This window comes from Drosophila virilis, chromosome 3 (assembly GCF_030788295.1).
Source record: "Drosophila virilis strain 15010-1051.87 chromosome 3, Dvir_AGI_RSII-ME, whole genome shotgun sequence".
Classification (NCBI taxonomy): domain Eukaryota; kingdom Metazoa; phylum Arthropoda; class Insecta; order Diptera; family Drosophilidae; genus Drosophila; species Drosophila virilis.
This window is the reverse complement of record NC_091545.1, coordinates 12,523,248-12,547,617: the sequence shown is the minus strand read 5'-3', so window position 1 is coordinate 12,547,617 and position 24,370 is coordinate 12,523,248. Positions and strand designations below refer to the sequence as shown.

The window sequence follows — 24,370 nt, the reverse complement described above, 5'->3', positions numbered from 1 at the left end:
AAAAAAACAGACAAAAAAGAATTGTCATCTACGGAGCGCCGAATATTTAATGCACTAGCAGACACTCAACAGATGTGCGCTATATTTGAAGTACTTAAGCCTACTTTTTGATAAAGTATTAGGGCTGTTCCGGCTTACTTTAAATGGCAGACTACCTGCAAGAACAGGGTTTATTAAGTTGGCTTCCAAGCTGAGAGACAAGTTTATAAAGAAACAGATAGACAGTAAAGTTCACTATATCGACTCGCCAGCGAATACTCTTCGCTAGTTTATATAGTCTACTCTGTAATGACTCCTTGTCTCCTTCGCTGCCTTCACAAATTAGATGACAAAAGAATAATGCCATGTTGAAGAGTATAAAAGGCAAACCGAAATTCAGCCACAAAATATGGTTTGGTTTTCGGTTCAAGTTGTCGTTAATGGCATGGAAAAATGTCAAGCAAAACATTTGCCTGTAAGGTCTGCCTACGTAATTGACAATACGATTTGCGACGTGGGTTGCTTATGAATTGTATACGAAAATTGAGTGAAGAACTAGGCATAATAAAAACAAAAGCCCATTCAAGCCCTTGCCCGTGCCTTTGTATTAAACATTTCATATTCATGCAATTATCTTATAGATAATAGCTATAAGTAAGAGACTACTAAGCTCTTCGTACCTATACATTAATTAATCTAATGCCATATTAAAGCTCGAAAACCATACTAAATGCAGCTAGACGACTATAAAACTAACTGCAACTGCAACACCCCACCGACTGCCGCAGCCAGAGCCGACGAGAAAAACAAGTGGCCATAAAATATAATAAAAGGAAGTGCATAAAACTAGCAACAACAGCAACTTTGGCTGAGAAGTCGCCGTTTGCCTCCATTGCTGGGCATAAAAATGGGCACTGGGCACGGGGCAGCTTGGGACCAGAGAGCTGGGAGCTGGGAACTGGGAGCTGGGCACTGAGAGCTCGAAGTTGGCAGCTGAGAGGTGCGACGTTGCTGTGGCAGGAATCCTTTTACATAGTTGAGTGTCTAAATTTATTACCCGCGATCTAACACGATTTCTCGCACTTGTACCTACAATAATCATTATATGCAAAGACACACAAACACACACAAGCACACACACACACACACACACACACTAACACACATGCACAGGCGTGAAAATTAACAAGCAGCAAAGCTTTTTGCATATTTGGCATGCAACAAAAAATGGAAAACGAAAAACAAGTGCAGGCCCAGCTTGTGAAACTGGTCTGATCCGTGTCGCAGATGCATCCATACCATAGTTAACTATACGTAAATATATATATATATATATACCATATGTGCAGATAGTTTATGTATTATATAATTTGTATGGAAGCGGCACTGACTGTTGCCACCAGGCCTAGCTGCTGTTGCATTAATGAGCAGCATGCGGCGGCGAGAGTATGAAATAGCATGCCACAAACTAAGTTTAGAGTATAAGACATATATCACGTGCTATATATATTCAGAGCTGCCAGATATTTAGAGGCCCTCATGATCCTATTTATTCAAAGCTTCTGTTTTCCTTATTTCAAATGAAATCGTGAGAAATCAGCCGAAATGCTTTTTTAATTGTGTACAGAGTATCTGGTAGTCGAGTCGAGCTAACATTGTTTTCTTTTTTATAAGTTTTTGTTTCGCTTAATTTGCTGGCAGGCCAAAAAACCAAGTCAAACACCGGCAACAAAAACAGGAGCGTCTTGTCTATAAATATTTTTGTTGCTGCTGCGGCGGCTGCTGCCGCTTGTTGCAGCAGGAGAAAAAAAAAATATATATATAGTATAAAGAAATGCAGGCATGAGATTACAATCGCTTGTAATAAATACCTTAAGTATCACATATATCAGTAACCCAAGGACGTGCATCGTAAGTCAAGCTGAACATTATTATTAAGCGAAGCCACCAAGCGCAGCCGACGACGACGGCGACGACGACGAGGACGCGGCAGGTGGATGAATGGTGGGGGGAGGGGCGGGTAGAGATGGCAGGGGTAACTGCAGCCAGGCAACTTGACTTACGTGCAACAATTTAACAACTTAATTATTGCTAAACTACGTCAGCAACAACAACAACACAAGCAACAGCAACATAAAGACATAAATAAACAACGGTGCGTATGAGTAATATTTTGAGGCAAAGTCGTGGCCTGAGCTAAGCAGAAATAATAATAATAAGCAAGGAGCCTGCCAAAAAAGATTGCAATGCGCGATATACACAAAGATGATCATCAACTAAAACAACAACAACAGCAGCAACAACTGCAGGCTACTTGAGCCAATTGGCCCACCATTGGCTGGCCAGGAGAGGGGCAGGGGTTGGGCAAAGGAACGTTCGCTTGTCATTGAGTAATCTATCGACAGCTTGGTCATTTAGCCAAGAAAGAGAGAGAGAGAGAGAGAGAGAGAGAGAGAGAGAGAGAGAGGCACATACACACACCATGGTCTGTGTGTGAAAATTAGCATAAAAACGCAATTTTTGAATATTAATGTGCAGTTGGCGGTTGGCGGCAACTGTTGCAGCGGCGACATCATCTTAGCCTGGCTGGGAGGCGCATTGCGTGCCAGCCAAGCAGCAATTCCAAACCAAAGAAGCTGCCCCAGCCGCAGCAACAGCAACAACAACAACTCGAAGCACTCCATTTCTGCCACTTGACTTACTCGTTTCAGATGCAACAGCAACAGCAACAGCAGCAGCAACGGCAACGGCAACTGCAACAGCGAGTGGCAATCAGATCCTCTGGCATTGATAAGAACGCTTCTTGGCTGTGTGCTTGGCGCTATCGCATAAGTTGCATTGGCTTTTGCATCTTTCACTTTTCAGTTTGGCACGCATTGCCAATGGGCGAAATACAGATTAAGGATTATTATTGGACTCTGCTGCTGCTTCTGCTGCTGCTGCTACTGCTGCTGCTGCACAGCATGAGAAATGTTTGTGTCATGTTTTGTGGCTGTAATCTAGAAAACGCACAAGTTCTCTTGCGTAACCTGGGTTGTTGTATCCCCTATCGTTAACAGGTGGTATGCATCTTAAGGTGAAGCTAAAAAAAATCAACTTAAAATGTTTATACTAATCGTTTAATTCCTTGGAAATTCGATAAACCAAAATTATCAACCTAATTTTAAAGCATCTAGACGCTACACTTCAGGGAAAATTCCATGCCAAGGGGCATGGCAATAGGATCAGATTTGGCAGAGCTCTGAATGTGAAAAATGTGAACCTTTGTGGATAGGCATGACTTTTGTTTGAATTCCGTACAACCTTTTCTTCAACTTGAGATTCAAAATCTAGCTGAAGAACATATTTTTACTACAGAGTATTTTAGACACAAAGTTTTTCACATTTATAAAATATCTTATGTACGTAATGTATTTTTATATATTTTCAAATTTTGGATATTCTACAAAGCTCTGAAATTGGAAAAAACAGGAATAAAAGCAGTGTTGTAAGCAGTATAACTACGATTCCCTTTCTACACTGTACACTGCTTAGCAACAACAAGAGGGTTTTCAACATCAAGCAGTTTAAATGCAATCCGAAATACGCCCAACACTATGCTAAGAATTTGGACAAATTAGACTAATTATAGTTACATTACATTAATTATATGTTGATACCAATGCAATCTTATTGTATAATGTCAGACTAAATAAGAATCAATAAGTAATTTATTTGATATCCTACGAAGCTGCCGCGCTTCTATGCGGACAGTAGCGACACTAGAAACTAACAAGTTGCACCAGCAAGAAGTTTGTTGATTTTCCGCCAGGTGGCGATCGTTACCTAGTTACTTAGTCACTGCAGCAACCAATCCAATGTTCAAAATTGAAAATGAAAAATTTCAATTTAAATTAAGTAAACAAATCGTTGCACATGCCATTAAATGTTTACAAATAAAACATATTCAGTAAGTAAACTAACGTATATGCACCTTGGACTTTACACATTTCACATATCAATCCACAGCAAACCGAACACGAAATCAGAACTATGCAATGAGACAATATTTATTCGAAATACCCTACCGAACGGAAACAAAGCCTGGGTTCAATAACCCAGACAAAAACACGTTTTGAAGAGTGCACGCAACAACTACAACGAGTACTCAAAGCTGTTGGCCAGATTTCACAACTGAGGGCATGGAGGGCGTCATAGCCTCGGCAGGGGTCGAAGAGTGTGAGGCAGATGTAGGTCAAACACTTTCACAAGATACGCGCCAATTGCATAGACGGCGGATGTGTCATCCGAGATTCCCCCGCAGCGCCCGCTAGCCGCTAACATTGTCGGACTGTGACGTAGCGGAGTGAGTATTGCTGCATTTGAAATGCGACTACGGGACAGAGAGAGGGAGCAGGAGAGTGAATGAATCAGTTTCGAATGAACAAGAAAAAAACACCACGACGCGTGTGTTGCTAGTCACGAACGCCGTCACCGGTTTGCGTCGCGGTGCTCCCAGTGTCTCTCACACTCTCAAGTGAGCATAAGTCATGACGTCACAGCAGCCAGAGCATTAGCTAATTTATGTTAATTCAATTAAACAATTCACTACACTGAGAAAATCGCAAATTAACAGGAGCTATACGAAATATGAGAAACGATCTGTCGATGGCAAATAATAATATATATATAAAAAATCAAGTATTCTGCCTGAATAAAATATGTATAGTAATTGAATTGTAAACCAAAATGTTTGACTGAGTACTCAGAATAAATAAATTAAACTTTGAATATTGGCAATATGTGAGTTCAATATAAGATTGGAAAAACTGGAATATTAGGTTTATAGGCCAAGCCTGAAGCCAAATTGAAAATGGGGTCTTTAATGGGAGAGAGGATTATCTTAACTATATATAATATACGAACCCATAGGAATATATAGAAATGTTCCATTTTTACATCACCTCGAAAGACAAAGGGATGCCATTTCGCGAAACATCTGCAAGCAGCCTGCTGCATGGCTGGCAGTTGGCCAACTTAAATAAAGGGGAGAGAGAGGGAGAGAGAGACTATTTCTCTCTTCATCTTGCTGCTTAGCTGGATACACACGTGATCAATGGCACGTGTGCAACGCAGGGTTCCAAGCATTATACATTGTAGATCCACAGACAGACAGACACACACTCGCATGCAGCTGCTGTCACGCCGTCGACAGAGGCAAATGCATGGAAATCAAAGTATCTTTCAGATACATTTTCTTAGCAGGAATTGTAAATGAACAATTTGAAAAGCTGCACACGTGGCTAACTCCCCTGCCGCTCCAGGAAAATCCAAGTCAAATAAACACGAGGCATTGCTAAAAATAAATGAAACGCCTAACAACAACAAATTTGACGCAAAGGTCACCTTGACTAAGGCCCAGTTAGTTGGGAATGAAGTCAAAAACTCTGGAGAGCCAGCAAGAGAGGAACAGAGGAAGGGAGAGAGAGAGAAAGAGAGCAGGAGCAGACCACATACTGAGCCGGCTCGCGCTCGCTCGCAGTTTCACAATGCCGTTTAGGCCATTTCGTCACTCATCCTGACGCCAGCTGCCGTTGCCGCAAGAGCAGTAGCAGCAGCAGCAGCGGTGACTGCGACGTCAGCGGCAGAGAGCGCAGCGGCGGCAGCTACAAAATCCAGCGGCGGCAGCAAAATTCCAACGAGTCTCGCGTGGAGCACAAACAGTTCGTAACGAGCGCGCAAAGTGAACGGAACGTCGACGACCTCAAATCAAATTGAGGCGCCAAAAATATCCAGTGAATAAATTTTCAGTGTATACCCACGAAAACACAACAACAACAATCTAAAGTAAGCTATGCAAAATATAAAAGCAACACTGATAAAAATTAATGTCAAACAAAGACTAGTTAACTGACACTTGCCCCAGTCAAAGTGCATTCAACTTGCAGAGCTCGCCCTTGGCCTTGCACACCCACCCACACACACACACACACACACAATGAGCACTTCCTGGCTAGTCGGCTGGGTGAGAGAGGGGCGGGGTGTTCCCAATTAGATGGCAATTGCTTTCACTTTCGTTTTCATTTTGGCGCATGCGTCGTTAATTCAAAAACAGCTGCTTTCATTTGGAAAACCAGCTACATTTGACTTTGAGAGAAGGTCATTTGGTTTCCGGTTTTTTTTTGAGGGTCTTTGTGGCAAGTTTTGTGCTTGCAACAAGTGAGTTTGGCCAGCCAAGCATGACTAGTGTCAAGAGCAAAAAAAAAGCGAACCAATTTGCAATGATCTCATATTGTGCACAAATAGTCTATAATAAATATATTATCTAACTTTACTCTGTGACGAATCATATAAAAATTGTAGATAAAATATACGGGGAATTACTTCGAGCATATAACTTTTCTACCCTGTATGCTTTTTGAATGAATAAAAGGGTTGAAGTATTCATCCATAAAAAAGACCAGGGCCCATGTCGAGCACTATAGAGTATAAATATTCCTGATCTACATCAACAGTCGAGCAAAAGTCAAGTGTTTCACATTTATTGTTATACTTTGATCCATGGCTCAAGCAACCGTAGGGTATCTGCAAATTCAGCACACTCGAGTAACTCGCTCTGATTTAATGCATATGCCGTGTGTGTACTTTTAATTTAGCATTTACTTATTTATACTTTAAATAACTCATCGGTTTCTACATAAAAGCCGCAATTTTAATTAGAAAACTCTCAAGTTCAGGGTAAGGTCAAAAGTTATTCTCAGCATGTCGTGCGGTTTTCTAATTAAAAACGTGCATAGATAGCAAAAAATAGCTAATAATGTTTATATAATTATATATATATATTTCATATAGATAAGCAGCTTGCTCGGGCGCTGCAATTGCACTAATATATGCCCAATCTAATCTGAAATCTATAGTAAATATTGACACAAGATCAACACAGGTTCGACATAGCAAAGCTCACCCATACGTCATAATAGATGCCTGTCTCTATATGGCCAAACTTCCTCATTTGAAGTGGGCAGCCTAATGCCCTGTTACTGTTGAATTAATTGAACAATCACAATGAGTTATCAATCGATAAGGAATATTTATTGCAAATTGTTTTCTGGAACCATTCGTGTTTGTTGTTTTATTTTTTTCTGCTATCTATGTAACAGTTTGTCCCGCTGTTAATCCGAAAAACTTGTCGCAATTTTCTTGAAGGTTTTTTTGATAATAAAAATATTTTTACCCATTAGGCGTTAATTAGCTTGATTACTGGCCATGTAGACAACGGCGCATTGAAATTGTCACAAGTGCGAGCAGTCACAAGTGGGATCCATATAAATGTGACAACTGCGCGGAAAATGAAAATTATTTTTTATTTCTTTTTTTTCGGGCAATGTTGCGTATAAGTTATTTCTTGAACTCGGCGAGCTGCGTGTTGAGCAGTCGGCAAATTTATATAAATATGACCTTCGTGAAGGTTAACCAACGCCGACACATAGGTCTGTGCGTGCGTGTATGTATGTGTGTGAGTGTCCCAGATTTTCTAGTTTTACTTTGGCGCAAGTATTGCCAATTTGTCATTGATTAACGAGCACGTGACATGCTTCATAAATGTTCCCGCCCCCACCCATCCAACTCACCAGTGAGAACTGTCGCGATTAACCATTGTTTACCCTCTTCTAGCCATGGCCGCCGTAAAGGATAGTCTGCTCGCTCAAGTGGCTGAGGTTTTGCCCAGCTCTGGACATAAGATCACCGTTGTGGGCATTGGCATGGTGGGCATGGCCAGCGCATTCAGCATTTTGGCCCAGGGCGTCTCCAAGGAGGTCTGCCTGATCGATGTCTGCGCCGATAAGCTGCAGGGTGAGCTCATGGATCTGCAGCATGGTTCAAACTTCCTGAAGAACCCACAGATCACAGCCAGCACCGATTATGCCGCATCGGCCAACTCGCGTCTGTGCATTGTCACCGCCGGCGTGCGCCAGAAGGAGGGCGAATCCCGTCTGTCCTTGGTGCAGCGCAACACCGACATTCTGAAGCACATCATACCCAGGCTGGTCGAGGTAGGTCACCTGAAGATGCTTAGCCTTCGCAGATCAAACTAATCCTTGACTCCTTACACTCACAGTACAGTCCCGATACCATTCTGCTGATGGTCTCCAATCCCGTGGATATTATGACCTATGTGGCCTGGAAACTGTCCGGTCTGCCCAAGAATCGCGTCATTGGCAGCGGCACCAATTTGGATTCGTCCCGCTTCCGCTTCTTGATGTCGCAGCGCTTGGGCGTGGCACCCACCTCCTGCCACGGCTGGATCATTGGCGAGCACGGCGATAGCTCTGTGCCCGTATGGTCCGGCGTTAACATTGCCGGTGTGCGTTTGCGTGAGCTGAACCCCACCATTGGCACCGGCGAGGATCCAGAGAAATGGAATGAGCTGCACAAACAGGTCGTCGATTCGGCCTACGAGGTCATCAAGCTAAAGGGCTACACCTCCTGGGCCATTGGCCTCAGCACCGCCTCACTGGCCTCGGCCATCTTGCGCAACACCAGCAGCGTGGCAGCCGTCTCCACATCCGTTTTGGTGAGTCTGATAATTAATTAGGGTAAACACTAAGAAAAAGCTTTACTAACTGTTATCAACTCTCTGTTTACAGGGTGAACATGGCATCGATAAGGATGTGTTCTTGTCGCTGCCCTGCGTACTAAATGCCAACGGTGTCACCTCCGTGGTGAAGCAGATTCTCACCAACACCGAAATCGAGCAGCTGCAGAAATCCGCCAACATCATGGCTGAGGTTCAGGCCGGTCTACAGTTTTAATCGAACTGCATCGATCCAAGCAGAATCACATAAAAAAGTAGCTAAATTAAACACAGAACACAGCAGAGCTAATTTTAGTCGAATCGGAGAGCAGCTGCAACCAGGGGCAGTGCGGATCCGTATAAGATTTGATGGAGCCAGTGAAGCATAGCAGAAAGTATTCTTGACTACCAAAATGTTTATTTTTAGTCGATTTCTCAATTTATTTATTATTTTAAAATGCTTTTTGTGTTCGTTACAAATAAATTTTAAAAGTTTAAGTTTTAATTTAAAAACAGAAACTCTTATTTATTTTTTTTCCGTTCTGAGAAATGTCGTTGAAATAAAAACTCACGTAGTTTTAGGCATAATTACTGGTAACTCTCCGGGAGTCCAATAACAGCCATCGCTACCTCATTCGCGTAAATATTGAATTAAAACGCACGCTACGAACGAGCGCTAGTCAAATTTACAGCAAAAAAACATAAAAAAAAAATATATATATAGAGAATTATATAGTAAAATTTACATTTAGCACCTAGTTGTCTTTTCGCACCCATCAAAATACATTATTATCGATAACTATACTACATAATCAAGAGTAAAAAGAACTTCAATGAAAAGAATCAGATTAAGCAGCCCCAACACAAGCGTTTTCTTATTGAGGCACGATCCACGATAATCAATCGACTGAAGACTGTTAATAGATATAGACCCCCCCCCCTCCCCTCACCACTCCCTCGCCGGGCTTATCATTGGTTGCTGCGAAACGTGCAGCGGCACAAACGCTTATCTGGCAGCAATTGCCCGATCTTGAGTGGGTCTGTGGCGGAATCGCAGACAAATGCCAGACAGAGAGCATCAGCTCGAATCCAATTGAGCTGTTTCGGACGTGCTGCAGTCAGCAGAATGCAAATTAAGTTAAAACCGAAATAGAAACCGCCGCACAAACTGAAATTCTGCGGCAGATAAGCAGCTTCCAGAGCAGCGATAAACATGGCATTTTCACTCACTCTTGGCTTGGCTATAAAAGTGGCCAGCTGTGCGCTGAGCTTGGCAAATTGTTGAGCGATGCAACGACACACAGCCAGACAAAGCGCCCAGTTCTGGACAGGATGGGGCTTACAGCTATGCCTTATCTTTTTCTGGCATACGCAACAGTTGGAAGCGTCCGCAAGCATTGATCGCATACAGAAACACAATCTGGAGCTGCTAACACAACAACTGAATCGCGGCTGGCGTGCTTTTTGTAAGTTGAAACAAACGAGAGCAGCGGCAAACAGATCTCTAATAATACCCCCAAAACCAACTCAGGCGATGCGCCGGTCGATGAGGGTGTGATGGCGCTCTTTGAGGGCATCAATCCCAGCGATGCGCGTCTGCATGTCATGACCATCACCAATCAGAGTGTCCAGCTGCCCATCAAGTCCATGCCAGAGCTGCGCGACTTCGATATCAATCCGCAGCGCAAGACTCTAATCTATGTGAACGCCTTTCACACGGCCGATAGCTATTTCAGCGTTCAGGAACACTTGACGCTGCTGCAGACGACGCGTCGAGATCTTAATGTAATTGTGGTAGACTTTGCCACACATGTGGCTCAACTTTACTACACAGTGCGTCATCATCTCTCCGTGCATGGCTACTCCATTTACAAGTTGTTGAGCGCCCTGACGGATGCGGGCATTGCGGCGCAGGATATTACCCTGGCAGGGCACTCGGTGGGCGCCAATATAGCCGCATTGGGCGCTGATTTATATGCCAAGGGCAGCAAGCAGCAGGTAGGTCAACTGATTGCTATCGATCCGGCCACCATGTGCCGCACCACAGACATTCTGGTCAGACAGACGGTGGCGGGGCGCGTTGTGGTATTGCACGGTGAGGGTGATGTGTTTGGTGTTCGTGTGCCACTGGGTCATGTGGATATCTATCCCAATGGTATTGGCTACTTTCCGCGCAAGAAGCTGCAACCGGGCTGCGACAGCAAGATCTGCAGTCATATGTATCCGTTTGTACTCTTCATGGAGGCACTCATCGAGGGCGTCATGATACCTGCCACCAAATGCGAAAACTGGAGCAAGTTCAGACAGGGTGATTGCAGTTTTGAGAACACACTTAACATTGGCCTCATCTACCCGAGCAATGCCAAGGGTCTGTATTTCTGTATGACCCAACCGAATCCACCTTTCACCTACATGGAGCACGGTCTGCGATATCAGATACGGCGGCCGGAGATATCAAATGCGCTCAAGGCATGAGTTGTATGGAGTAACTTAAGAATAATCTTGTTATTTACTTGGGTAGTTTTCTTATAAGCAATGTCTGTTTAGATTTACAAGATGTTTATAAATATAGTTTTGAAAACGAAGTGCTTTTATATTTTCTTCAGCAAATACATAAGACACTTGCACTAAGCATTAAGCATACTGCTTTCAATTACCACTAAAATAAATTTTTTTTAATTTTATTTTGGCGATTAAGTCAATAATTTGAATGTTATTTAAGTTTCGCCTAAAAGCATGCTACATTTGTGTGCCCGGCAAAACCGGTGCTGCCCATTGGTATGTAGATCAAAGCCTGGACAATGAGACCAGCCTGGACTGATTCTTTAATACAATAGTGTGATGAAAAACCATAAAAGAACGAAAATTAATACATTCTTTAGATTTAACATAACATATTGCCTATTATATTATATTATATATAAGTAAATTTTTTCAATTAGGTATACTTTAGCTAAATACTATGTCTCAAAACTTATTAAGGAAATTGTCAGTCACATTTTCACAAAATAAATGTTGTATTTTTTTTTAGAAATTAGTTTAGTACATTTAAATGTGAAGCTGCTGCCCTGGCTCTAAGCACAAGTCTTCCACTCTCATTATTTGTTACGCTCTTTTTCACTCACACACTCTCGCTTCCTCTCACTCTCTGTAGCTCCGACTTGGTCAGTTGAGCGCTCTCTGCCGATCTCTGTCGATTTTTGGCCTTTAAAGTAAAAACAGCTGATGCATAAGCTTCACAAAAGCATACCACACACACACACACACACACACACATCTCCATACACACTCGCAAAGAGAGCGCCAGTGCTCACCTGCGCTTGGCATACACTCACATGCACGCACACCTTCACGGCAAAGCGGGAGCGTAAGTTTTTTCTACCTGTTGCCAACAAAAAAGAATGTAAAAAAAATACGTTTTTCACTGAGCCTCAATACTGAAAATGTGAGTTAAGAGCCGCATGTGCTCTGGTCTGGAGCGCAGTTTACTTGAGTTTAGAGTGCCGTCAGGTTGTGGCCGTTGCCGTTCGGAATTGAAATCGAGATCGGAATCGGAACGAGCAGCCAGCGATAAACCCGTCGTCGGTATGTTACAAAGCTGAAGCTAAAGCCGCTTTGGCAGCTCCCAAACCTCTCGTTGTTCACTCGCCTCGTTGATCGTGCGGAACAATCAACCCAGCGACGGGCTAGCTCCGAAAAAAAAATTTTAAAAAAAGAAAAAACAGACGCTTTTTGTTGCTGTTTTTTTTTTTGTATAATCAACAAATAAATGTCTAAACAGAAGTGTGTTATATACACGCACGCCACATACTTATATACAATGTTTGAAAAAATATAAATACGCGTTATGTGAAGTTATACGGAAAATATGCGCAAGTGCAGTGGCTCCTCAAATAAATATATATTTATATATATACAAGTGAGATATTTGAAAGATCGCGTAAGATACTTTTAAAGCTGGTCAGCTTAAAGTACGCGCACCGCAACGCTGTGTAGCCCAATCGCCACAGTTACAGATACACGTAGCAGATGCGTGTATCTATTGACTAAGAGTATCTGTATCTGTGGCTGTAATCGTAAGCGCGTGTCTGCGGCACGTAATGGCATTCAAGCTAAGCATTAACAGTTCTGGGTGTAAGCAGCTCTTTTAGGTATCGCACGGCATTTACAGAACGCGAAACTTACCAAATTGGGATGAAATTTTTCAATTGAAAATGTGAAATAAGCTTGACAACTGACATCAGAGACGGGACGGCCATTAGAAGAGCAATAAGTAATAAAAGAAATTGAAAGCCAATGGCAATTAAGCAATTACATGCGATAATGTAACAACATGACAAGCTTATATAAAACAATGTATAAATAAAAAATAACAAGTAATAAATGATATGGTGTCATTTATGAAAATTAGTAAAAACGGAATAGTTTAATGTAACTAAAAGGCAATTCAAATATTTTTGCCTAATAATGCGCCTTATAAAAATACACAATTTTAATGGCCACATTTACAACTATAAATTTCGACAGCTTAATGTGCACGTTAATTTTCATTAATTAAGCCAAATTAATGCGTCAAAAAATACCTAATATATTTATGGAAAATAACAAGCCAACGTAGATACATCTACAGCTTTTATTGTGTGCTAATCAAGCTGAAAACTCCCACTGTTCAAAGCCAACGCCAGAGAGCGCGGCTCAGGAAAAAGTGCAAGTGTGCATGTTTTCGATATTTCGAGTGGGAAAAAAAGGGCATAAATAGCGTATTTGACAGCAACTACAATTCGAGTACTAAAGTCAGTTTCAGTCGTTGTGTAAACAAATTGTGACCATTTTGGGCGACTCGACGACGTCGTCTTTTACGTCAAAGAAAGTGAAAAGCGCGGCGGATCGCGTTGGCATATATTTGAATAAAATTCGTCATCGATCAACGTCGCCGTCAGCGTTTACTTTGAGGCCATGGCCAACATTTCTTTGCTTGGGGCGGCACAGGCGGGGAGGGGGGCGTATACGCAATTTGCTCGACATAGTGCAATTTGGCCTACGCAAGACGCCAGTTTTATCTCAACTTCAACAGCTGCTGTCAAGTCGAGAATTTGTTGTTGATCTATCACGTTGTGTTTAACTGTCTTCAACTGACATCTTGGGGACAGTTTAGTCGCTTATCTTTAACTGCAGAGCTATTTTGTTTTGCTTATGGGGTCATTGGTTAGAACTCAACTTGAGAAAAACAATTATCATAGATAAGGCTATGCCTTATAGCAGGTAATTCTTGGCTAATATTCATAGCTAATTTGGTAGTTGGCACGTGCCTGCCCCTAAAGTTATAGAAAAAACTCATAAAATATTTATTACCACTTAGCAAAAAAAACAATGAAAATTCTCTTCTATGCATTAGCTCAGTTTGGGTAACTTTTAACTGGAAGCGGATCTGTAGAGAACAATATACATATTTATATATATAAATATTATTTAGAGCCTCGCTGTAAGTGTGTCAAGAGGCAGTGGGTGGAGTTGGTTTAAGCTAATGATTAAATTGCTGCCAATGCAGCTGGGAAGGCGCAATTAAAAGGCGGCGTGACTAAATTCAAGATGCTATATGCTATATGCATAGGCACAGATCCAAGCCCAGGAAACCGGTTAGCCGTTACCTGTTAGCTGTTGGCTGTTAGTGGCTATAACTATTCGAGTTGTGCATTTTAATAGATAGAGTCCGACTAGATACTGTCACCGGTGTGTTTATCAACGAAATTAACGCGCCTTAGTGAAAATTGCGTCCACTGGGAACCAGTTTTTAGCAATGAATATGACGGTCAGTTATATGTTATGCAAATATTTGCAACTTTTAAGGTGCTCGAAAGATACCTGAGTAGAGACAAAGCGTAAATATAACTGCAGGGCAACAGGTTTGCGATACTCAATTCGAATTCAAGTGAATTCCACAAATATATACAACATAAGCAACACATCAGATCAATTTATCCCAGCCGAAGGCGCTCGATTAATCAATATAAAAAGCTCACATAAGACGCAACATCAACTAAAAAACCCCAGGCGAAATGCGAATTGTACAGTACAAATTCAGCGCTGACTTGGCAGAAATATATACATACATATATAAAAAATAAAAGCAACTGGCAAAATTTTCGACAATCTCAAGGTTTTCAGCAGAAAATACCTAAAAAAAAAGTCTCCATCAACACAATGAGACACCAGCCACGCGTTCCATATAAGTTGCTCGCATGTGTGTGTGTGTGTGTGTGTGTGTGTGTGTATATAGTGCTTTGTGTGTGGGGAAATCCTGTCCTTAAGTGTGTGATCTTTAAGTGTCCAACGTACTGATAACAAGACAAAGGCCAAGGCACAAGAAAAATAATTATTGAAAACTTGTAAATTATTTTAAACATAAAGCAATACAAATTTCACCCAAACTGAAAGTGCTTTAAAAATGCAAAAGAGCAATAAAATTTAGTATAATATTATAAATAAGAAATAATAAAAAAAAAAACAGCAACAAAATATATAAACCAAAATGTAAAGTCCAATTCTTTGGAACGTGTTGGAATTTATTTAAAGCTATATTTTATTTTGTTTTGTTTGTTGTTATTGTTATTTTTCATAAAATTATTTTGTTTGCAGTGTATTTGCATGAGCTGCACTTGTGTTGGTGAATAATTTTACAGTTATCTGAACGTGTGTGTCGCACTTGGCGCTCTCACTTATTGTGTTTCAGCTGAAGACAAATTCACCTGCTTTAATGTAGCAACAACAACAACACCAACAACAGCAGCAACAACTTGTGAGCCGCCACTGAAGCAGGCTGAGCGCCAGCTGGGGGTGTGGAGCGGCTGCTAGACACAGCCGTCTATGCGGCGGCGACATCGACTTCGATGCCGCTGTCAATGACGCGTAGCCGAATCAAATTCGCCTAACTTAGCCAAAACAAAATTGGACTCAATCAAAAGTGTACAACAACAATAACAACATTCTAACAACATAAGCGGCAAACCGCTGGAGCAATTGCAACATGACCGTCTCGTATGCGGGCGAAGTGCCCAATGGCAGTAACTTTGGCTGCTTCTGGAAAATCCTATGGAAGTGAGTACAGTCGTGGGCATTTCACTAGAACCACGTCCCCAATTGGGTCGCCTATCAATAGACTCTGTTGGTTTTCGCATTAGTCATAGCCCGGCCAGTCGCCCAGCGTTTACCAGTATAATTAACATCCCATATGTATAGTAACCAGTCACAGTGCCCACTGTCAGCTGTTGTTTGCTTGCTTTTTACAAAAAAAATTTTGTTTAACTCAGCTCGCAATAATTGTTTTCAAAGTGCAGTCACTCGTAACAAGCAGCCGTAGAGACTCGCCGTGGCGGTCAGCTCTCGCTGTACCAAAAGAGAGCAGGAGAATGAGACAGCTATGCAGCGCTAGAATCTGAACTAGAACTAGAACTGTGTCCACAAATAAAATAGAACAAACCTCTAAATTATCTAAAATGCCCTGTAAACTCTGAAAACATGCAGGGTATGCAAACATTGTATAATTGTTAGACAGTGCGGAGAGGAGTCTAATTCCACCAACTTATATAAACTCTATGAACTATTAATCTCTGAGAGTCTTAAGCCTAGAGAATATAGATGCTCCTAATACGGCAAGAAATATCTATAATTCCCCACGATTATTGATTAACATAATCGATAAGAATAGCAACATCCTGATTACTATAGCTAGAGTAACAGATCCACAACACTAAATATATCTTTTTGAAAGGAAGGTTTGTTTGCATGTTAAAGTAGCTCAACTTGAGGTATCCGCCTGGTCGGTACCTCCTAAAATATAAAAAAAAAAACAGCAGAATCGAAGATGAAAGTCTACAGCGAATACCAATGCAATAAGATATGGGGATTATCAGCCTGTTTGTCTAGATTAAAGTTCTAAGACAATAGTCTGAAAACCAACAACAAATTAAATATTTAGGAGCGAACAGCTTATGTTTATGAGACAGCTGTATGCAATATAATTATTTATAATGTTAAGCCAGAGAATTAATTAAAAATAAATAAAGTTTCTACACATAGGTTTAAAAACTAGTAAAACTGTGTGAAACGATTTATTATTAAATACGCAATTTTGTTGCATATATATTATTTTTTACAACTTCAGCAAGTAGTCCCCTTTAAGAAAGTGAAGTAACTCTTACCTTATAAAATCCTCAATCCGTGATGTCGCTGAAAATGAAACAAAAATTTACATTTTTTTATTTCTCTGAAATAATAAAGCTTTATGGGTCTCAAGGTTTTTAAGACGATTTCACTTAAGTTTTTGCGCAACTTTTTTTCAGATTAAAAATTACATAAAAATGTTTATTATGGGGCCATCTCGTATAACTAATTTCGATTTTCTTTAGAACAAAACAAATATGAATAGACTTTAATTGGCTTCACGTGTTCTTTGTGAGTTCTGAATACACACCTTAACTTTTAAATTCGTTGGAAACTCTGATTAGAATTTAGTAATATATATTGTATAACTCAGATCACGCAACACAGTAGATGCCAACCCATATGCTATTAACATAAAGACCTTGATGCTGCCAGACAAAGCAAAGACCCCAAAGTTCGGCTTAGAGCCGAAATTCCTGTTCCATTCTCAATGAAGGCGATGCGCCGAGGTTAAACAGATAATTATAACATATGGCAGCATATCAAAACCTCCAAATACACTGGAACTGATATGCGAGAACTGAAAAAAAATTAGTTGCAGAACTAGAGACCCATTAAGCATGGAATATTTTAAAATGAATTTGAAATGTGATGCGGCTGATTAGTGGGGTGATGCCTGAGCAATAGCTATAAGGAAATAGATTCGAAGCTGTGTCAGGTGAAAACTGAATGGTTACAAGCTCAAAGTCGAAGCCGTTCATTGACCAAATGCCAGGCAGCTTTTTGTGTCGGGCCATAAATTTTGCACAGCGCTTAAAATTAATATCTCTAATCTTTTATGTTATATCTGTTTTTTATAACAATTATAGATGGCGCGGCAGCGTTTACAAATTAGTGTGGCGTGAATTGATCGCCTATTTGTGTTTATACTATACCATAAATGTCATATACCGATTCGCACTCACTCCCAGCCAGCAAACGTAAGTAAACATCAGCTTTAACGATAGATGATACAGATATTTATATTTTCTGATGGCAGAATCTTCAACAAGATTCGCCAGTACTTTGCGCAACAGGGCGAGAACATACCCATGTCGTTCGTGCTGGGCTTCTATGTGAATCTGGTGGTCAAGCGCTGGTGGGAACAGTATCGCCTGCTTCCCTGGCCCGATACGCTGGCCCTGTTCATCAGCGCCGCCATACCCAACTCCTCGGGAGTCGTTAATGTAAGTGGGCATGCTCTAATTGCCCGATAAGATGCCTCTAATTCGTTCGTTCCCTTTTCACAACAGAATGAAACGGGTCGTCTAATGCGTCGCAATATTATGCGATATATGGTCTTGGCCTATGTCATTACCTTGCAACGCATCTCGCTGCGCGTGAAGCGTCGCTTCCCTACCACACAGCACCTGGTCGATGCGGGCCTGATGCACGAATCTGAGATGAAGATATTCGAGGCGATGAATCAGAAGAGTCCCATGTCCAAGTACTGGATGCCCTTGGTCTGGGCCACAAACATCATCAACCGAGCACGCAAAGAAGGACTCATTGCCTCGGATCACATAGTTCAGACCATACTCGTAGAGCTGTCCGATATTAGACGACGCTTGGGTGGTCTGATTGGCTATGACACAGTCTGCGTGCCGCTGGTCTATACGCAGGTAAGCGTGGGCGGCTCTAAAAAAAATTGGAGCAAAAGATGCATTTGCCAGGGGGCACCCGGATTTGAACCGGGGACCTCTCGATCTGCAGTCGAATGCTCTACCCCTGAGCTATACCCCCACGTTAGAATATTCAATTTTAAATGTTTATTTCAATCTCGACAACTAGTTGCGATGCGTCATGCTGCAAGCAGAGAGTTTAGATAAGCATTTGAGCGGATGCGAATACTTGAAATGAACAGACGAAATAAAAGAAACAAATAGAAAAGAAACTAACAAATGGCAGCAGCAATATTTCAATTAATTTTGTGAACTCTTAAATTAAATGAATTTTAACTATTTGTATAGGTGGTTACCCTGGTGCTCTACACGTATTTCATAGCCGCCCTACTGGGTCGCCAAATGCTGCCAAATGTTGTGGACAGTAATGGCAGGGAGGATCCCGATTTGTTCTTTCCATTTTTTACGGTTTTACAGGTAAGCAAGCACGAATTAAAAGAAAAAAAACCCGGAATTCGAAATGTATTTATTTAATTTGCACGTTCCGCTTTATTTACCATAAATCATAGAAATTTCCACGTCTCGCCGTTTTGCGAATTATAAAAAAACTTCGCGGTTTTGTGGATCATTAACACGGCAGAAATTGAAACTCAAATTGCGGCTACCGCCAAACGTAATGGCTATACCTTGTCAACGATATGACTACGATCAAAGACATCTATATCGTTTCACGAAATGGATATTTATACAGTAGTAGATGTGTTGTTGTCGCTGTTTCTATAATATTTTGCTTTTGGTTTTTGGTTTTTGCGGTTCCCTTCGAATGCAGGCAGATTTCAAGTGTTTTGCGTTATGTAAACGACTTGCAGTCACGTTCGAAATAATAAATTGGCATTTTCGCTTTGTGTGTTTGACTAAAGGCATTTCTCGACTCAGATAAAAATCAGCAACAAGTGTTTTTTCCAACCATGTTTAGGAGCTGTCATTAATAACTGTTAATTTCGCTACCTACGAGGTACGAAATAAAATTTAAAATTAAGAAAAAAAGAGAATGGAAAACTTTCGACATGCCACTCACATGAAGCTATCGCGTATACACACCCTACAACCGACATTGCGATACACGAGCTTTAATTGAGATACATTTTGGAATGTTGTCTTACGATCTTATTGCATTCACTTTTTGCAGTTCGTTTTCTTTGTGGGCTGGCTTAAAGTTGCCGAGGTTCTAATCAATCCCTTCGGCGAAGACGACGATGATATCGAGTTAAATTGGCTAATCGATAGACACATTAAGGTAAGTTGGACTATGAAATCAGAAAATCTTCCCCCTTTTATGTATACAATCAATGGTTGTTCGAGTAAGGCACATTCTAGTCATCATTATCACATATATCACATATCGTAGAGTTTCGGCATATAAAACATTTATAGCTTCCCCATTCCACGGAAACTGTGTGCGGAAAAAAATACCCTTAGGTGAAAAACCGGATTACTTTAAATTGGTGTCAACCTTAGTCAATTATATTTAGCGTGAATTTGCCAAAAAATACTTATATATGTATAACATATAATATATTTTAATGAGATATACTCAATAAGCAAACAGGTGTCGAGAGATCTACACCAATCTCTACAGAGATATTGTGTATACTCATCTCTTTAAAATTTATAATATGTAGGCTGTAATTAGTTAGCACCTAAATAAATAAAACACCAATAGATGACTATACTGAAATCAGCCGTACGCTTGTCAAGTTTGTTTCAAATTTATTATCAACGAAAATAACCACTGTTAAAAGCTGTCAAAGTTTTTGTCTAATACCCTGTATGCCACCAAAAATTGGGTTAGCATGATATGTGTATAATTATGAAGATGGTGTGTTTATTTTTTTGAGCCAGCCACGTTTTTTGTGCTGAAAGGAAGAAAACGTTTTTGCCACGCGCTAAATATAAAAGGCGCTTAACTCTTAATGACAGCAAAGGTAAATGGAGTTTGCCGACTAAATGAGTACACTACTCAGAGCGAGGCACATAGAATTCGTAATATAATAAATTATGTTAGTAAACCCAAATGAAACTTGACAAAACTGAAGCTTGAAGATTATATAAAAAAAACTTAAATAAAGTAGGTAGAAAGTTGCTTAAAAGTTTGCCAGAGTCTTGTTAGTGTAAACATGGTATTGTAGAGTATACAGTTTGTCTAGCTCACGCTCAAATAAGATCTTATACATTTTTAAAAAGTTTTAAACCTCGGATGAAACCAAAAAGCATAGCATTTTCAAGTAGGGTATAATAGTTAGTCGGCTCGGCATATTGTAACCAAAGTAGTATTTTTGCAGCATTTCGCATTGGGCTCTGAACTTGCTGCTTTGCGAGGAGAGTTTTGCATGTGTAGAATATATATAAGTATGAATGTGCATACATATGTGTATGTATGTCCAAACAATATGTATGTGCGGCTATATCTCTGAGTTTGGGGTCTGCTGTTGCTGGCTGCTTGCAATTATTTACAAAGCCAACGCCAGCACCAACAGCAGCAACAGCAACAACAACAATAAACACAACTACAGCACACACTGGCAAAAGTAAATTGAAAACAGGTTTTCTGTTTAAAAAAAAAAAAATACAAATAAAAAATTTAAAAAACATTGAAACCTCTTTTGTAGAGCTTTTTATCATTGACTGTTTTGTTTTTGAGTTTGATGTTTTTATTTTTTCTGATTGTTTTGATCAGCTCTGCTCCGAGTTCGACTTTTACATTGAAAATCATTTGGTCAAGAATAGTAGGCACGGATAAGAACAAATGGGCCAATGAATAGTTAATTATTTAACTGTAAGCATTTAATAGCTCTCGTGGCTTACACACCAAAACGTGACACTTGACAATGAGTTCGCCAAATCAGACATTGGCAAATAGAGCACTGAGAAATATTGTTTAAATAAGTTTTTGCTCGTGCATTATGAAACAATTAAAAGACAAGAAAAATTTCACTTTTTCATTGGTGTTCGAAGTGGGGAGTGGGCCGCTCGTGTCTGTGATGTAATTAGGTTTTTTAGTGCATGTTTCTTTTTTTTTATTGAAGTGTATGTTGTTTTGTGGGCAGACATTAAAGAGTGGCATCATCAGAAATGGCAAACACGTACCATACAATGGCGCTGACCGCTCCACTTTTCATCATTTTTGGCACGCGCTAATTTCTATACGATTTCTACAGGCCGCCTACATGATTGTGGATGAGATGCACGAGGAGCATCCGGAACTGCTGCGAGATCAGTATTGGGAGTGTGTGGTGCCCAAAGAATTACCCTATACCGTGGCCTCAGAGCACTATCGACGCGACGAGCCGAAGGGCTCAGCGGAGAATTACAAGGTGAAGAAGGAGGATGCCATGTATGCCAACATAATACCAGGCGGTGGCAAGCGCATGCTCAGCGATGATGTATATGCGGACTATGTGAGTGCGAGCTGCAACAAAACGTTAAGCAGCTCTGTGTTAATCTTATCTTTGACTTTTCAGGAGAGCGTGGACACGCCTATGGTGGAGCGGCGCAAGAACAATTGGCTGGTGCGTCAGCTGTCGCGCATGGGCTCGATGCGCAGCCAGTCCACGGCCTACTCTTCGGGCGGCATGCCGTTTACGCGCAACCGCTTGAACTCTGTGTACTCTAGTCCCGAATCTGGCATGCCATTGTCAATCCTGCAGCAACAGCAACTCCAGCAGCAGCAGCAAAACCAGCAGCAGCAGCCGCCTGGCTCGCAGCAGACCAAACCAAGCCTCTACGAGAAGTTTGTGCATCGCAAGTCGCTTCGAGCACACCGCCAGCTGATCAAGCAGAGTAAGCTTGAAGCTATATGCACACAAGAAATATTTAATCACAACACTTGCTCACAGATTCCAAGCTAAATGGTCTTAATATTAATGTGGCCAAGACACGGCCACGCATACCCACGCCGGAGGTGACCAAGGATGGTAGCACCAACACGGGTAAGTCGTCTGTTTGATTTTGCACCAGTTTAGCTGAAACCAATACAATTGCACCCTGTAGCCACCAGTGCCGTTATAATGGCACCACAACAGCTGAGCACCCAAAGCACTAGCGGCATGTATCCGTCGTACAGCACCACAGCCAGCGGCACCAATTTGCACCAGGACAGCGGCCAGGTGCTCGGCACACTGCTGCTGTCACCCATCAAAGAAATGGATAGCTCATCATCCAATAATACTCTGATTCCAGGGCATCCAGCCACAGCAGCGCTTGCCCAAGCCGTCATGCCGACCAGATTGACGGATGGCTATACTGCAAGCTGTAAGTCGACTCCTGGCAATATGGGTACCGATCTCTGATTTCCGTTTATTCCATAGCAATGCCAACGGAAACTAACATAACCACACTCTCGTTTCCGTTCACCGTGTCCACCAGCGCCGGGGAGTCCATGCCAACGGGCACGTTGAGCATTGTGCCGCTGAACGCCAATGCGCAGTTACCCACAATAACAACCACCGCGAGTGGCTTTGATCCCAACGATGTGATCACCACGATACCCGTTTCCCTTTCCATTCAACGCACGCCTTCGAACTTATCCATCGTAGAGCTAGGCGGAGTCGGCGACGGTGCAGATGCCCACAACAGCAGCGGCTCCAGCAACGGCAGCGGTGGCATCACCACAACGGCTTTGCTCTCAGTGAAGCCGCTGAATGGGACTGCCAATATTTCGCGCAACAATAGTTTCAATCTCAGCCTGAATCTGCAGGATCCGAACTACCAACGCTCCTCAGTGCGTTCGGCAGGTCCAACGGATTCAATGGATGCCGCATCAGCAATACCTCCGCCTCGGGGCAAGGATGCAGCCGGCATGGTGGGCGGCACAACGAGTGCCTCCTCAGCGCCATCAACGCTGGCCAAGCACAAGCCAGAGCCCAAAACGGGCGAGGTCTATGTATGAGCATCGATGATATTGTTATGGATGAATAGCTTTCTAGGAATCGTTTATAGCCGCATGGTTTGGCTAGTTAGCCCGTAAGCAGCTGATCCGCTTATAAGCGGATTTTACTTGAACAGAGTTAAACATAGTTATACTATACTTAGGTTTTAATATTTTGGCGTAACGCCACCCAGAACCATTTCTACGATATTATGTTAGCTTCAGTTATGAAAAGTTGTTCGGAAACTTTAAGAAGTCAGTAAGCAGAATATCGCATAGTCTGTAGAGTTGATTTAAACTTAAAGTAACTGTCAAAGAAATGTTCTACGCAATTTGAGATACATTATAAGGAACGCATACTTTCACTATATTGTACAGATCGTGTTTAACAAGAGTACCACATATCACCCTTTAGACATAACTTCCACTTAATGCACTTTATGGATTCCTATATCTATTTCTTGTAACTCAGCTGTACGGTCCTCGTTATGAAGCGAAGTCCGTGTATATATATATGTTAACTAATAATAACTGGAATTTCTTATAATTTCTTTGGCACTTGCCATATTAGACTAGTTACACAAGTACTTTAATGCATGAAAACAATTACTTTTATTAAAAATCCCTATCGTGTAGGCAGTGTAAATATAAACCAACACAATATGTGATATGCGATTTTTATCAAATTACGTTTTTAAGTCTTATAGTCTTATATATAAACTATAAAACAATTCTGCAATGTATCTATATAAATAAATACGCATACATATATGTACATATAGGTCAACTATTAAACTGTCAACTATATAAACTGTAAATAAGCTGATGTACCATCAGCTATGTTTTATAAATAAAAATCTAGATCCAATAAAAATGCGTAATATTAAAGGTCATGGTCATTTATCACGAAAACTACAATTAATTTGGGTCACTCGAGAAAGTTTCCGAGAACTTCAACAGAAAACATTTAGCGATATTGTAGACACCCCAAACTCCAACAGAGAGTCGGAGGCTGAGTGATGGTTCCTCAAGATTTTGATGAGAAGACATTGGTATTATGAATATAACCTTTGGAAAGTGATAAGCATA

General features: G+C 41.2%; 3 protein-coding genes and 1 non-coding gene across 6 annotated transcripts; 3 read left to right on the top strand and 1 right to left on the bottom strand.

The window, feature by feature from the left end:
- Positions 1 to 5,644: 5,644 nt before the first annotated feature.
- Positions 5,645 to 9,058, top strand: Ldh (Lactate dehydrogenase). Its single transcript, XM_002047278.4, has 4 exons — positions 5,645 to 5,805; positions 7,633 to 8,012; positions 8,078 to 8,533; positions 8,607 to 9,058. The coding sequence occupies exons 2-4, from the start codon at positions 7,635 to 7,637 to the stop codon at positions 8,769 to 8,771; spliced, it is 999 nt and encodes a 332-aa protein (XP_002047314.1). The 5' UTR covers positions 5,645 to 5,805; positions 7,633 to 7,634; the 3' UTR covers positions 8,772 to 9,058.
- A 725-nt stretch (positions 9,059 to 9,783) lies between these two features.
- On the top strand, positions 9,784 to 11,118 carry LOC6623546 (phospholipase A1 member A). Its single transcript, XM_002047277.3, has 2 exons — positions 9,784 to 9,999; positions 10,065 to 11,118. The coding sequence occupies exons 1-2, from the start codon at positions 9,822 to 9,824 to the stop codon at positions 11,006 to 11,008; spliced, it is 1,122 nt and encodes a 373-aa protein (XP_002047313.1). The 5' UTR covers positions 9,784 to 9,821; the 3' UTR covers positions 11,009 to 11,118.
- Positions 11,119 to 11,993: 875 nt separating this feature from the next.
- Best2 (bestrophin 2) lies at positions 11,994 to 24,174 on the top strand. Of its 3 annotated transcripts, none has more exons than XM_002047276.4 (12): positions 11,994 to 12,118; positions 15,264 to 15,628; positions 17,563 to 17,673; positions 17,733 to 17,919; positions 17,986 to 18,354; positions 18,703 to 18,831; positions 19,544 to 19,651; positions 21,573 to 21,812; positions 21,876 to 22,194; positions 22,251 to 22,343; positions 22,405 to 22,665; positions 22,722 to 24,174. In XM_002047276.4, exons 2-12 carry the CDS (start codon positions 15,558 to 15,560, stop codon positions 23,300 to 23,302), a joined length of 2,469 nt encoding a protein of 822 aa, XP_002047312.1. In that variant the 5' UTR covers positions 11,994 to 12,118; positions 15,264 to 15,557; the 3' UTR covers positions 23,303 to 24,174. The 3 variants fall into 3 exon arrangements, with proteins under 3 accessions (XP_002047312.1, XP_015030697.1, XP_015030696.1); XM_015175211.3 differs by having other exon boundaries at positions 12,004 to 12,118; positions 15,170 to 15,628; positions 22,594 to 22,665; XM_015175210.3 differs by having other exon boundaries at positions 12,004 to 12,118; positions 15,170 to 15,628.
- On the bottom strand, positions 18,404 to 18,475 carry TRNAC-GCA (transfer RNA cysteine (anticodon GCA)). The gene has a single exon. It is a non-coding gene; the product is annotated as a tRNA-Cys (tRNA).
- Positions 24,175 to 24,370: the final 196 nt, after the last annotated feature.

Excerpts from the sequence above, each read along its gene's own strand:
- Best2 (XM_002047276.4), top strand. The coding sequence starts at position 15,558 with ATGACCGTCTCGTATGCGGGCGAAGTGCCCAATGGCAGTAACTTTGGC. Across the intron at positions 18,832-19,543 it reads CATTTTTTACGGTTTTACAG|TTCGTTTTCTTTGTGGGCTG; the intron begins GTAAGCAAGCAC and ends CACTTTTTGCAG. Across the intron at positions 19,652-21,572 it reads TAATCGATAGACACATTAAG|GCCGCCTACATGATTGTGGA; the intron begins GTAAGTTGGACT and ends CGATTTCTACAG.
- LOC6623546 (XM_002047277.3), top strand. The coding sequence starts at position 9,822 with ATGCAACGACACACAGCCAGACAAAGCGCCCAGTTCTGGACAGGATGG. Across the intron at positions 10,000-10,064 it reads TCGCGGCTGGCGTGCTTTTT|GCGATGCGCCGGTCGATGAG; the intron begins GTAAGTTGAAAC and ends AAACCAACTCAG.
- Ldh (XM_002047278.4), top strand. The coding sequence starts at position 7,635 with ATGGCCGCCGTAAAGGATAGTCTGCTCGCTCAAGTGGCTGAGGTTTTG. Across the intron at positions 8,013-8,077 it reads TCATACCCAGGCTGGTCGAG|TACAGTCCCGATACCATTCT; the intron begins GTAGGTCACCTG and ends TTACACTCACAG. Across the intron at positions 8,534-8,606 it reads CCGTCTCCACATCCGTTTTG|GGTGAACATGGCATCGATAA; the intron begins GTGAGTCTGATA and ends CTCTGTTTACAG.